Below are 14,282 nucleotides of genomic sequence, written 5' to 3'. Positions count from 1 at the left end.
CGATGTAGTGGAGAAGGGCAAGTGTTGAGACTGTGATGTTCAAGTCTGATATACCCAAAGGTTGACAGTGGTAAAGGTCCAAGCGGGAGTAAGGCACCAGGACGGTGTGGATTTTCCCAACTATGCATGCATATCAATTAGCAATGATTCACTACCAGTGTGCTGGGACACATTGGGGCAACCGTGTCACCGCTTGCACCGTTGCGATCGACACGAATTTGCTGCCCGAACTCATGGTCCGCGGGGTGAGATAGATAGCGCGGATGTTTCCATCATTACGAAGAGAACCAATAGTAAACTGCTTAATTCGACACCGCCCGCGAGGAACACTGAGCGGATATGCAATGTGATTCTGTCACCTACCTGATAATCTGGGCCTCGCAAATGCGGAGTCTATGAGATAGCCAATAACACGACAAGGTGTCGAATGCTCGGAGGCTAGACTTCAAAGTGAGCGACGGCGATATAGTTGACTGCTTGTATGTAAAAGCTTACTAGAAAAGAAACCGTTCAGTTGAGTAGGTTTTTGAACGATGTCCTTACTAGAAGAGGTTTTGCGATATGAAGTTGTCTTATCATAGAGCTGAGAGCTGCCTGGCAGATGTCTTAGTGGTCATAGGGCCTGCCTTGTGATGATAGAAGAGTGAGAACAGAAACGTACGTGTTGGACGATTGAAGCTATTGTGCTCTCAGTGGAAGCCTGCGATATCGGTCACAGGACCCCAGGTACGTGTCCACCTGCTCGACCAGCGGTGAATTAAGCGGTGGATAGACGATGGTGCACTACGATGCTGTAAGAGCGGTGATGCTTGAAACTGTATGCGATGTTTTGGGCTGCGCGATTTTCGAATTTCATGAAAAGAGGAAGTACGGAAGGAAATGATTTGAGCGGGCTCTGAAAGGCTGCGGTCGTTTGGAAAGCGGAGAAATACAATCTGTATTGCAATTCGTTAATAAAGTTACGTCACGTCCGAGAATGCAGAAGCCGAGCAAAAGAGGTTCCAGATAGAGTTTGGCGCAAAAGCAGTGAACGAGTGGGCAATGTGGGGTGCGTAAGCAAGAAGTAATTGTCAGTCGGTGGGGCAGGTGAAGTTATCGTCACAGAGCACGGCCTGCACGAGCGTACTGCAGAGGTGACGCTCAAGCTTGTAGCGGACAGACGAGGAGCGTGCTGGACGCTCAGGTTCACCTCACCACTCTTCGCAACAAAGGGAGAATCCGAACGCGGAGAATGATGGATAAGAACGAACGACAGTCAGCGACCAGCGCTGTAGAGAAAATGACAAGCAGACAGAAACCATGGACAAGAGACGGAACGGAGGAAACGGAAAGATGATGACGTGAAAAGAAGAAGAGAGCAAGAAATTTGACTCGAGGGACTGTTTTGTAGCTCAATCGACAGATCATGAAAGGAAAGCACGTTCGAAAGACATCAACTGCGACTGACATGAAGAAGTTACTGCCCAGGATGCGAGTTGATCACAACGGATCTCACCAAGAGACATGCATCGCAGAACTTATACTCTCATGGATGGAAACATCTTGGCGAGAGGGGAATAGGACCTTTGGACTACAGCTTCGATGATGTGGGCTTCTGGGATCGCTATAAGGTGGGTTCAGAAGTGTAGACTGCTACCTAGGCAATCCGCACTTTCAACATCGCGTTCTCAACTTGCCAGCCGGTTTCATGAACACAGCGACCTGCTGGACGGAAAAAGCAACGACTAAGAACACGATGAGATGCAGAAACTGTTGGCAATGCTGGCTGGTCGTAATGTGATGTCTAGGCAAGTCCGCTGTTCTGAGCTCTGAGAAGGTGGGACACGGAAGACGTGTTCGTAGCGGGAATGTTCGTGTCAACATGTGCAGGCAATCGTCACTGCAGACGCTGGAAAGCGGGTAATTGTTGTTGTCGTTGATGCAGCGAAAATGTTTCGAAACAGAATGGGGATGAAGTTGGGACGACGGCGACCCGTGTTTGAGCCTCATGAAGAAGGGAAGGTTGATTGGACAGCAGCGGTCGACGCGTTAGGCCGCTTACTCCACACCAGTGCGCGCGCTACGCCGCAGCCACGCATACGAGAACTTGCGCATTGACACAAATTCCCGGTCCAGACATGTCCAAGTTCAGGTTCGACGGCGTCGAGCTTGACTATGGGGACTGCTATGGAACTTCATTCTTGTGGGCCATGGTGTGCTGCCGTTCAAACTCGGGTGTTGTGAAGTTTGTTGTTCTGACGGCTGCAAAAGGCTGGACTGGGTATGACGTCTTCGCTAGCTGCGGAAATCAAGGCATGACGGCGCCACAGGCCTTTCAGACAGCCGTGCGGCGCGACGTTGCTACATAACGGCGGCGTCGCGCATCTCCCGCAGCTTTGAGCACCTCCTCTGCCAGCGACCGACGTTCAGAGGTCGTGTTCCCTTGCGCCCGACAACCTTAGCATCCTGCGACGATCCCACACGTCACGAAGGGAGTGCATCCGCCTACCTCGCTCGACTGCGGGAAAATCGCATGCCAATGGGCGCAAGCCGTGGAACAAAGGACACCCGGCTCAACTTGCGACAACCACTCGAGGACAAACCGGCCCAGAATAACAGACGCTGTCAATCTCTTCTGTTCTAGCGCCTTGTTTTGAGCCTTCTCCAGCTGACCGGGCTGACTGGTCCGGAGTGGCTTGCTCCACTTCTGCGGGCGCCTATTCGGGCCACCACTTTTCCTAGAATCGCCGTGTTCTAACTTGAGCCTCACGATCTTGTATGCCCTGCTGAAACTATCTGGTCGTGCAGGTCTCTTCTCGAGGTATCATTGGTACCTGGTGAAGAGGCCTGCAACTGGTCCTCGCTTCCTCGCGGTACGTGAAATCCATTCATTTTACCCTAGTCGTTGTGAAGTAGATATTCACAGCGTTTTCTCCACTTCAGTCTCCTTCACCTTGCCTGCTTCAACATCACCTTTTCCTATTGCATTGTACGGAGCGTTGGTTTTTTCTATTGTTGTCTATTGTCTTCACATTGCAATACTCGCCTAATACTTTTCCTACGTTGCAACCTATCTCTGCGAGATATTCATGAGCTAGCTGGCCTACTTCTACGACCGCGCCTGTTTACGAAGCGACCACCGACTTCGACCCTCGATTCTAATACACTGGCCAGACCACGTTTCACAGCCATACATCTTCGCCATGGCTTCCTCCGCGAACCAACAGCAACTCTTCCCACCTGTGCCTCCATCTATGTCCGCTGGCGATAGTCATGAGATGCGAGACTACTACCCACCGCAAGATGCACCACGACCTACAATAAACCAGACACCAAACTTCAAACCATACCTCGGCCTTCGAGCTAGGCTCTCACAGATATGGATCAATCGCTGGACGATTCTACTGCTCCTAGTCCTTGTGCGACTGCTCATCGCCATCGCAAGCACCGACTCAAGCCTTGTTTCCGCCCGTCGGGAAGCCCTCAGTGCTTGCACCCAAGTTGAGAACATTGCTAGCTCCATGGCTTCCATGCCCCACTACATGTCCAAGGGCGTCAACGAAATGACAGCTTCCGGGGTTGAGAAGGCAGTCAGTGGCCTCATGCAAATGCTCGAAATGAGTGTCACTGGCGTCGAAGAAATCATCCTCTTCGTCATTCACATGATGACACAAACCTACCTTTGCCTGATCACCCTCGCTGTCAGCGGCAGTCTTCATGCCGCAGTGGAAATTGGCGAAGCTGTCAACAAACAACTCGACGAGACCATCAACTCCGTTACCGACGAAATGGGCGACGCCGTCAAGTCTGTTTCTGACGGCATCAACTCCATCATGGACAAAATCAATTTCAATATTCCGGGATTCAACAAGCCAACCATCAATTTGGACGATCAGATTAAGAAGCTCAAAGCGCTGGAGATGCCTCCTGACATGTCAGAGGGTCTTCAGAAGCTCAACTCGTCCATCCCGACTTTCGCAGAGGTGCAAAACTTTACGGACTCCATTATCCGCCTACCTTTTGAGGAAGTCAAGAAGTTGATCCGTGGCATGGACACATTCGAGTTCGACCGCTCAGTTCTTCCCGTGCCGCAGAAGGAAGCACTCACCTTCTGCTCCGATGGCAACTCTATCAATTCGTTCTTTGACGACTTGATTGAGCTTGCTTACAACGCACGCAAGATCGCTCTCGGTGTGCTCATTGTCGCCGCCATCCTTGTTTGCGTTCCGATGGCGTGGATGGAGATGCGCCGCTACCGGAAGATGCAAGAACGTGCTGCTCTCTTTGGAGAGGGCCATGAGGCTATGGACGTTGTCTATCTCGCGTCCCGCCCAACATCTTCTGGCATCGGCCTGTGGTTCGGGAGGCGCTTTGGCTCAGCTCGTCGACAAGCTGTCATGCGCTGGGCCTGGGCCTATGCCACCTCCATACCCATGATGTTCTTAATCTCTCTGGGCATCGCTGGTCTTTTCGCCTGCTTTTGTCAATATCTCTTGCTCAAAGCCATTGAAGACAAGACCCCAGAGCTCACGGATCAAGTCGCTGACTTTGCCGGAAAAGTCGTTACATCGCTCAATAATGCGTCCATGTCGTGGTCTAACGGCGTCAACGGCGCCGTCGGTGACTTGGACAGCAAGATCAACGACGACATCTTCAGCTGGGTGAACACCAGTACGACGGCTGTCAACGATACCCTCAATGCGTTCGTCGATCAGATGAGCACCACGCTCAACGATACGTTCGGTGGCACCGTACTCTACGACCCGATCAAGGAAGTTCTCAACTGCCTGATCGGCCTGAAGATCGCTAGCTTCCAATCTGGCCTCACTTGGGTCCAAGAGCACGCGCATGTCCAGTTCCCTGGCGTCGCAAACGACACATTCTCTCTTGGCGCCCTTGCTGAGAAAGGCGACTCAGACTCTGCCAGCCAACTACTCGCTGATCCGAACGGCAAAGCAAAGGACGAGATTACCGAAGCCGTCGAACGCGTTATTGACAAGCTCATGAGTGGCATTCAAACCGAAGCGCTCATCTCCACCGCCTTAGTCCTCATATGGCTCTTCATTGCCCTCGGTGGCCTTGTCTACGCTTCCACGCATCTCTTCCGCCGTGATGACCCAGAACGCGGACTCAACCCTTACGTCGTCAACCCTACTCTCGACCGCGATCCCAAAGCCAGCGTCGATTACCCCACCACTGCGCCGCCGCAATACGTGCCCAACGACTACAACGTCAACAAAGCAGCGCCTTACACGCTCGCACCCCGTCCCTTCTCGACATTCGAACACAGCGGCGATGAAATCACGCCCGCAACAGAGAAGGTCGGCCAAGTTGGCGCACGCGCGGTGACCGATTCCGCTCGCCCAGGACATCTTCGTACGAGTAGCCATGGCCAGCTTGCTGACCCCTCACCGGCTGATGACCGCTCGGGTCCTTTTTCAGACCCTAGTCAATACGCTCAGTCGCCCTATCCGCAGGAAAAACAGCAGCGGAATCCGTTCATCTAAGATTTCGATCCGTATTTTGTCGAATATTACAAGTAAGATCAGTTCCGTCGACCACCTGACCTTTTTCGGGCTTGCCCTTCTGCGTCAACCGGCCAACAAACTGGTCCCAACTACTAGACAATTATACCGAACCTGACCGACCTGCGATGAGCCGTAATTGCTCAGACCGAACCTTGCGTTTGAAGTTTTTCTTCTCCCTTCTTTCACGATGACGCGATAACACGCTCTCTTGAGAAGGGAATTTGGCACATGTTTTACTGCGTTGATGAAGCTTGCTTCTCCGCTTCTGCATGTGTCGGTGTTTCGATTCTTTACATTTTTCTTTCAACACTCCAACTATGTAAATTTTCTTTGTGTTTATTTGTCTTGTGTCATTGCTCTCTCTTGCGGGCTGCGTGTTGGATTGATATCCCCTCATCGCTACAAGTTTGACAGTGAAGCTCTGCAGACAGACTATCCTCATCTTTCCCATCACGTCTCCCTGCTACACGAGACGTGGTGTGTGTCTGTCTGCAGATGTCTTTCCATCAAATGATGAGGTCTGTGTATATCTCCTTGAGTATGTCTGTCCCCGAGGTCCCTTACGCCCGATCCTCTGTCCCGCCCTCCTACTCCCCGTTTCCCTTGCTCTTCATTCCACACCTCGACGCTGTATCGCCACCGCACCCCGCCTCGCCGTTGGCTTGCCCGCTTGGCGCGCTGCATAGGCGACCTCTTGGTGTGCATAATGATCATGAGCTCAAGGACGCAATGGGGGTGGTGTTGTGTTGCGGGTTATGAACCGGCAATATGTTGGATATGACTCGCTCATTCGCCACACCTCTCCTACTTCTGTAGAAAGTGGAGAGGTTGATGTGCTGATTGGTAACAAGCGTTGTGCTTTCCTCCTGTTTTCCTTTTCTTCCAATATTATGCGAGGAGCGTTGGGAGGAGACAAGGAAGATATGTTGACGTTGAAAGCCGACATTTTTGTGTTTGTTTGTACGGGTGAAGCATCCTCGTCCCCTCTGGATGAAGGGTTGGTTTTTGCTGTGTTCTTTTCCTCTGAAGAGAACCGCCGCCTGAGTTGATCCTGTGAGGCGCTTTGCGCCCGGGACCTGTTATTCCAGTCGTTTCTGGGAAGGAGGTGGTGCTGGATGGCCCGAAAGAAGCTTGAACCCACTCGAGTGGTGTGTCAGTGGGTGTGAAAATGAGGGAGATGGCCCTGCCGAGATACAAGGCATGATGGGCCACCGGTAAAAATTCAAATATCTTCCCTTATCCTGTATTGCACAGTCATGTATGTTTGAAGTTAGTCCCACTCGCTCATCCAGCAACACCCACTCTCATTCTGTTACTCGCTCGAAGTGCCTATTAATCGGGCGAGCACCTTAGGTAGATTAGATAGATTATCAATGCACAGCATCTGATCTCGAGACGCCGACGCCCAACGTGACTACCCGTGTGTTTGATAGTGCGCACGTGGCTGGACCCTGGCCAAAGCTCCGCGGCAATGACGATGGACCGCCGAGCTCCAGGCGCATCCCAAGACCCATGGAGCTTTCCTTTGGCACAGCAGCCGTCGCATAGCGACTCGACCATGCCCAAATGATATCCAAGTCGACGCAATAGCCACAATGCTCTCTGCCTTTACCGCCCGGCCCATCGTCGAGCTCAAGGCGCGCGACAAGTCGAGGATCGAGTCCATCCTCGCATACGGTACAGCAACCGACTGCATCGCATCTCAAGCGTACTAACATGGCCAGGCGACCGTGTACTCGTTGGCCTGAACACGGGTGCTCTGCGCATCTACCGTGTGAATGACCAGATCGAGGATGTAGAAGCCGACGGCAAGCAGAACGGCGACCACAACGGTGAAAGCGAGCCTCCAGCAGCACCCAAAGCCAGACCCGCCGATCTCCTACGCGAAGAAGAGAAGTTCTCCCGGCGGCCGATACAACAGCTGGCGATTATCAAAGAAGCGAATATCCTCGTCTCGCTGTCGGACAACTATGTCTCGATACACGATATACAGACGTACCAGCTGCAGGAGAAGCTAGAGAAGACTCGGGGTGCGACTACCTTTGCGGCGGCAAGCAACATCGTCAAGGACCCTTCGACGGGCATACCATCCATTGTGAGCCACCTGGCTGTGGCGGTGAAGCGGAAGATCATACTGTGGACATGGCAGGACATGGAGTTGACGGGCGACGCCGTGGACATGTCGCTCATTGCTTCTGTCAAGAGCCTGACGTGGGCGACAGGGACAAAGATTGTCGCTGGCATGGATCCCGGCTTCGTCATGGTTGACATTGAGACGCAGGAGGTCCAAGACATAATCAAGCCAGGTGCGCTGGCAGAGAATGGGAGCCAGGGCGGAGCACGTTTCGGCGCTGTCTCGTCGTCAGGCATGGGATACATGGGCATGGGAAGCTGGGTGCCCAAACCCCTCGCGACACGACTCGGAGAGGGCGAATTGTTGCTGGCCAAGGACGTAAACAGCCTGTTCATCGACACAGACGGAAATGCCCTCGAGAAACGACAGGTGCCCTGGCAGTCTGCCCCTGAGACAATCGCGTATTCGTACCCGTATATGCTCACGCTGCTGCCACCGTCCAAGGGTAGTCTGGAAGTCAGGAATCCGGATACGCTGAACTTGCTACAGATGATCTCACTACCAAACGTCAGCTTCCTTCACGTGCCGCAGCCCAACATCAGTCTAGCCCACGCCGGGAAGGGTTTCCTCGTTGCGAGCGATCGATGTATATGGCGGATGGGAGCGCAGAGCTACGAAACACAGATTGATGAGCTCGTCGCCAACGGGCGCTACGATGAGTCGCTAAGTCTGCTGAATATGCTCGAAGACACTCTGCTCCTTGATAAAGAGGAGAGGGTTCGGGAGATACAAATCCTGAAGGCCCAGGCCTTGTTCGACCAGAAGAAGTACCGTGAAGCCATGGAACTCTTCGTCGACGCCAAAGCACCGCCTGAGCGCGTCATCGCCATGTACCCCCGATCCATCGCTGGCAATCTAGCGCCGGAAGAAAGCGTAAAGGGCGACGGAAGCGTAGCCGACGAGGAAGAAACCAACGGAGAAAAGCCCACCAAAGAACAAGAAGAAAGCACACCCGCCCCTGTAGCTACCATCGGCCGATCAATGATGGGTCGTTTCGGCGTTGGAGGACACAAGAAAGTCGATTCGGACACGGCTTCCATACGCACCACCTCGGCCAAAGACGACACCATGGAGACTGCCAGCATCCGGAAGAGACCAACAGACCCCTCGTCCCAGCCAGATAAACCCGCCGCCGCTGAAAAAGAGTTCAAAGACTCTGTTCGCGCGCTACAGTCGTTTCTTACTCAATGTCGCGTCCAGATTAAACGGTATATAGACACGGATGGTAATCTGAAGGAGCCTCTCCCTACGCCCAGTGGCAGTCAGCTCGAAGCTGATAAACCACCCTTCCACATTTTCATCGAAGAGTCCTCCCTCACGTCTCCCATAGACTGGAAAGCCAAGCTCCTTGATGTCGCTCAGCTCGTCGACACAACGCTCTTTCGCGCGTACATGATTGCAAATCCCAGTGTCGCAGGCTCTCTATTCCGTCTCCCCAACTTCTGCGAACCAGACGTTGTGCAGGAGAAATTGTACGAGACGGGGCGGTATGCTGATTTGATTGATTTCCTGCATGGTAAGCAATGTCCTTTTCCACGTGCTTGTGATGCATATATTAATTTTGTACATGTGTGTTTAGGCAAGAAATTGCATCGGCAAGCTCTGGAGCTTCTCGAGAAATTCGGCAAGAACGAGGCGGACGAAGAGGTAAGTCCGCAGTTGCAAGGCCCGACTAGGACGGTGGGCTATCTACAAGCATTGCCGCCAGAGCTTATCGATCTTATCCTGGAATACGCGGAATGGCCATTGAGGATTGACCCGAAGTTGGGCATGGAAGTCTTCCTCGCTGATACACAGAATGCGGAGGAGCTGCCGAGGGACCGTGTCCTCGAGTTTCTTCAAAAGATTGATACAAGACTTGCGGTCAGATACCTGGAACATATCATCGAAGAGCTCAACGATCTTAACGTGGACTTTCATCAGAGACTTGTTGATCTACTCCTCGAAAGGCTCAAAAGTGGGGAATTTGACAATGATGAGGAAAAGATGGATTGGAAGCACAGGCTTGAGGTTTTCCTGAAGAAGGGGAATGCGCAGTACAACCGGTATAGGGTGTTTCAGCAGTTGCCTGGGAATGGTATGCATCATCTCCGACGAGAATGAAGATGACAGTAGGAACAGCTTTACTGACATGGTGACAGATCCGGATTACTACGAAGCTCGAGCCATCGTCCTGAGCAAAATGGGATCGCATAAGCAAGCCCTGGCAATCTATGTCTTCCAATTGAAGGACTACCAAAAAGCTGAAGAGTAAGTCGCTTAACCCAATCTTCTTCGTCGCAAACCAGTTAACCCGCCAACCAATAGATACTGCAACCAGGTCTACACGGCACCACCGACCACACCCACGTCGCCCAACTTGTCTCACTCCCAATCCCCTCCAGCAACAAGAGGCTCAATCGAAGACACGGAGCTATCCATCTACCACGTCCTGCTCTCCCTCTACTTGCAACCCCCTCCGCCGCACCAACCAAACTGGCCCCCAGCTCTCGACCTCCTCTCGAAACATGGCGCAAGACTGCCTGCAGCAACTACTCTGGATTTGATCCCCCCGACTCTGCCCGTCAAAGACCTCGAATCCTACTTCTTCGGGCGGATTCGAAATGCAAACTCGCTCTTGAACGAAGAGAGGATAGTCGCGCAGCTCCGCGGCGTGGAAAAGGTCGCTGTGGAATCGGCCGTGTTGCTCGGCCCAGAGAGTAAGAGGGACATGTACGGTAGGAGCGTGCCTGGGGGGTTGAACAGGCGTGTCGTTATCGATGAGGATAGGCATTGTGCGGTTTGTCATAAGAGGTTTGGTGGGAGTGCGATTCGAGTCTTTCCAGATAATAGTGTGGTGCATTCGGGGTGTATGAGGGGGAGCGTGGGGCTGGGGATCGGTGGTGTGGGAGGGGGGAGGAGGTCGGCGAGTGGGGTGGGTGGAAGTGGATGGCGGTAGGCAATGGTAGTTGTAGTGCTCAATCTTCATCGACGACTTCTTCTCCATACGTCTCCTCGTCTTTTGCGTCGTCGGCGGCCTTGTCGTCGGCCATTTTTCGAGTGAGGAATTCGTTGACGTCTTTTTGGAGGGTCCGGAGAGATGATGAGAGAGAAGTGAGGTATGCGACGCGGTCGGCGGTTGAGGGTGGTGATGGCAGTGCAGGGAGTTGGGAGGTGAAGGTTTGTGGTGAGGAGGCAGGGGATGTGTATGTTGCTGTTAGAGAAGGCATGTTGGCGTGATAGGTGTCTTGTTTGGATGTGGTGTGTGGATGAGAGGAGTCTGAGGTGGGGTCAAGCGGCCCAGTACCGGGGTGGAGACAGCACGGCCACCATGCGTCGATCAACCAACGGCGCATCTAACCAACATGGACGTCAGCTCTTCCTGCGACTTGACGACCCGACCCGATGCTTGGATAGCGCTGCATCTGCTACGCTTCTTCATGCAGGCCATGAGGAAATACGACTAGGAGCATAATTTTCTTCCCTCTTCCCGTATACCCGTATATTCACTTCTCCACCCATACACCTTCTCTTCAGCCACCGCCTCTATACCTTGTCCCTGCAACAGCCACACGACGGCCGCAAAAGCAACGGACGCGGTCTCACAAAGGGCGGCGACCACGATGCCTCCCTCTTCACCACCCCCAGTCACCCCCTCGATTCGACGCCCATCGCTCGACGACTCCGACTCGGACGGCTCCCAGGCGACGCTGCAGCAACAACGCCGCTCTCCCCTCCCCGCCGCCATACTCTCGCCCTCGTCGGCAAAGTCGCCGACATCAGCAGACTCGCGCGCCGCTCCAGCGCAGAACTACTCGCGTCCAGGCATTGTGCGCGATGCTACGCAGAGTTCAGGCCACATTGGCGCACATCTAGGACACCGCCCACGCCAGCGCTCCCAGGGCTATTTCGAGCCCAGTTTGAGCTCCATGAAGGAGGGCTCCATACGCGACCGAGACAACACCATGGCCTCGCAGACAAGTCTTACCGCGTCCCAGATTGCAGCCCAGGCCGCCTATGCCTCGAATCCTCAGCATAACCGCAAGCGCTCCACCACAATACCAGCTCCGAGTGAAGCTGCGCCTACTGGACGCGGCCAGCCCATGAGTCCGCCGCCCATGCCGGCTAGTTCCCAAGTCACGTTCAGGACAAACGGCATGACATATTCGAATGGCGTCATGGGGGGCAGGGTGGCTGCAACGAGTGCTGCCAACGCCGCGTTTCCTCGCAGTCCGCTGAACTCGCCTGGCATTGAAGGACAACAGCAACAGCAACAGCAACAGCAACAGCAACAGCAGCCACACGCATCGCCCAAGCCAGCCTCGTCGACGCCCGAGCTGCCGCAACTACAGAAACCGAAGGAGGGGAAGAGCAGGATAGGCGGGAAGCTATTCTCGTCCAAGCCCAAGAACATCAAGGTGGACAATCGGCTGGGCGGCAAAGAACAAGCATTGCCGTCGCCAGGCAAGATTGGTATCGGCATTCATAGCTCGCAGGCGCTGAATCGCATGATGATGGCAGGCTCGACGACGAGTCTAGTCGACTCGGGAACCAACAGCAGTAACGCTTCGTTGTATTCGTCCGCCAACGCATCCACGTCAACACTAGTACCCCCACGCAACGATTCCCTACCAGAGAAGAAGGAAGAGAAGCATAAACACCACTTTTTATCGCGGCAGAAGCACAAACTGAAGGATCAAGATGGCTTTGTTCTCCCATTATCTTCAGCGAGTAGTAATTCTAAACCAACAAACCCTAGCGCTCCCGAGCCGCTGTATTCCTTCGCCCCGTCATCGCCAGGACATTCAAGCTCGTTTGCGAACTCGGTGACGGGCTTGGATCTCAGACACGGTGGCCGGCATTTGCGGCGAGCGAAAAAGGAAGAAAAGGCCGCTGCGTTCCTTGACGCTCAGCTGGAACCTCCATATCGGGAACGGAACCAGTCGTTTAGTACCGAACGGTCAGAATGGCCGAGTCTTTCTAGCAGCATAACGACGACACCGAATATGGCGACACCCGGTCAAACCATATCTCATACAACAGAGATGCTGCATCTGGGGAGTTCATTTGGCATCAACGGCCTGTCACCCGATGACGCCTGGCCACTGCTAAAAGCAAGGGTATTATTGATATTTGAGGGCGAAGACCCCCGGCCGCCAGTCGAAGACTTCAACGCTTTAGTCACCGTCCACATCAAACGCTGCATCCACAAACGATCCCCCATCATTCTCATTGAGGATTTGAACGAGCTCCTCCAAACGGGTTTCGGCTCTTTAGACCAAACACTACGTCATGTTCCCGACGATCGGCTTATCCCTCATTTGGTAGAAATGTGGCTCGTCGTCTTCACCACCATCCTACCTTTTTTGCAAGCTGTTTTCCTACCGCTAGACTTGGAGTTCCGAGGCTCAGGCATAATGACAAGTGCCCAAGCGGCAGAGTTCTGGGGTGTCATGTTGCCAGACGAGATGAATACCAAGAGTCCTGAACACAGGAATATACCAATGCTCGGGGAGTTGGAAGTAAGGAGAATTACGCTGTTGATGTTTAGGGATATTGTGATACTACCACGTTATGAGGCGCTCATGGCCATCTTCTCAAGACTGAGTTTGGAGAATTTGAATGCAGGGTTGGAGAGCCCGAGTCCTATTCCAGATGGTGTTATGAGTGGACAACAACAGCAGCAGCAACAGAGACCAGGTACAGCTGGAAGTAGCAGCGGCGACATGGCCATGGGCAGTCTCAACTCGACATCGCAGAGCTCAGGGGGTTATCTGGAGAGTACGACGAGTATCACGAGTTCGACGTTTGCCGCCAGCACACGCAGCAGAGCGACGAGTAACACGTCCGCTGGTTCCTTTTCGTCCAACCCATCACAACATCCCCCCACCTCGAATCCTTACCAACTCAACCCTCTCCATCCTACCATTTCGCACTTGCACCCCCCACCCACCACCTCGCATTCTTCAAACTACAACAACACCCCTTCGAGCTTGCGCCAGACACCCATGGATAGCACAAAAGTGACGGAAACGGTGGGCAGAATGCTGCAGTGCGTTTCTGTCCTCGTCTCGTTGCAGTCGAGCGATGATGCGCAGGACAAGATTAGTAGGTTGAGCAAGGAGCTCAAGTATAATTGGTTGGGTAGGGGTAGGACGGGCAGACAGAGACAAGGTTTTGTGGGGCCGAGGAGTAGAGGGCTTAATCTTGCTGCTGGCGGTGTTTCTGTTCCGGGTGTTGGTGCGTAGGAGAGGGGAGGGTAGGGCAGGGCAGGGCAGGGAAGATGAGGATAAAGGATAGTAGGTGTCGTTGATTGTGCTAGTGGTGGTGGCGGCGGCGGCGTGTTTGAGTATATCAGCTATGGGATGACGGAGTATATCTCTCTCCGCAATATAACTCATCGAATGCTTTCTTGCTGTTTGCTTACGTGTTCATATCTTGCTATATTCTTTGGTGTAGTTGGAGCTATTTCGAAAAGCCAACTATCGGTGTAGACTTGGATGGTTGATCCAACCATAGTGTAGAGACTTTGTGATAGTTCAAGAAAGTGGAGAGGTCACATGGGGGTGGGTGGTCGATGAGCAAGGAGTGGTGATGGGAAGTAAGAGAGGGAGGGCTCAGAGGAGGGAAGAGGAGGGGGAGGAGATGGAATTAGAGTTGAT

General features: G+C 53.3%; 3 protein-coding genes across 3 annotated transcripts; 2 read left to right on the top strand and 1 right to left on the bottom strand.

Annotated features, from left to right (window-relative positions):
* Positions 1-3,182: 3,182 nt before the first annotated feature.
* On the top strand, positions 3,183-10,724 carry GT037_009949 (vacuolar morphogenesis protein; the record flags this gene model as incomplete). Its single annotated transcript, XM_038934996.1, has 7 exons — positions 3,183-5,355; positions 7,086-7,184; positions 7,232-9,157; positions 9,221-9,718; positions 9,783-9,891; positions 9,949-10,420; positions 10,596-10,724. 7 exons carry the CDS (start codon positions 3,183-3,185, stop codon positions 10,722-10,724), a joined length of 5,406 nt encoding a protein of 1,801 aa, XP_038782410.1.
* On the bottom strand, positions 10,599-10,976 carry GT037_009948 (uncharacterized protein; the record flags this gene model as incomplete). Its single annotated transcript, XM_038934995.1, has 1 exon — positions 10,599-10,976. One exon carries the CDS (start codon positions 10,974-10,976, stop codon positions 10,599-10,601), a length of 378 nt encoding a protein of 125 aa, XP_038782409.1.
* Positions 10,977-11,243: 267 nt separating this feature from the next.
* On the top strand, positions 11,244-13,868 carry GT037_009947 (uncharacterized protein; the record flags this gene model as incomplete). The annotated part of the gene is made up of 1 exon (XM_038934994.1): positions 11,244-13,868. The coding sequence occupies one exon, from the start codon at positions 11,244-11,246 to the stop codon at positions 13,866-13,868; it is 2,625 nt and encodes an 874-aa protein (XP_038782408.1).
* Between the last annotated feature and the right edge of the window lie 414 nt (positions 13,869-14,282).

The sequence above is a fragment of the Alternaria burnsii genome (genome assembly GCF_013036055.1).
Source record: "Alternaria burnsii strain CBS107.38 chromosome Unknown 701, whole genome shotgun sequence".
NCBI classification, from domain to species: Eukaryota; Fungi; Ascomycota; class Dothideomycetes; order Pleosporales; family Pleosporaceae; genus Alternaria; species Alternaria burnsii.
The sequence above is the reverse complement of the archived record's forward strand: the minus strand, read 5'-3'. Positions and strand labels throughout refer to the sequence as shown.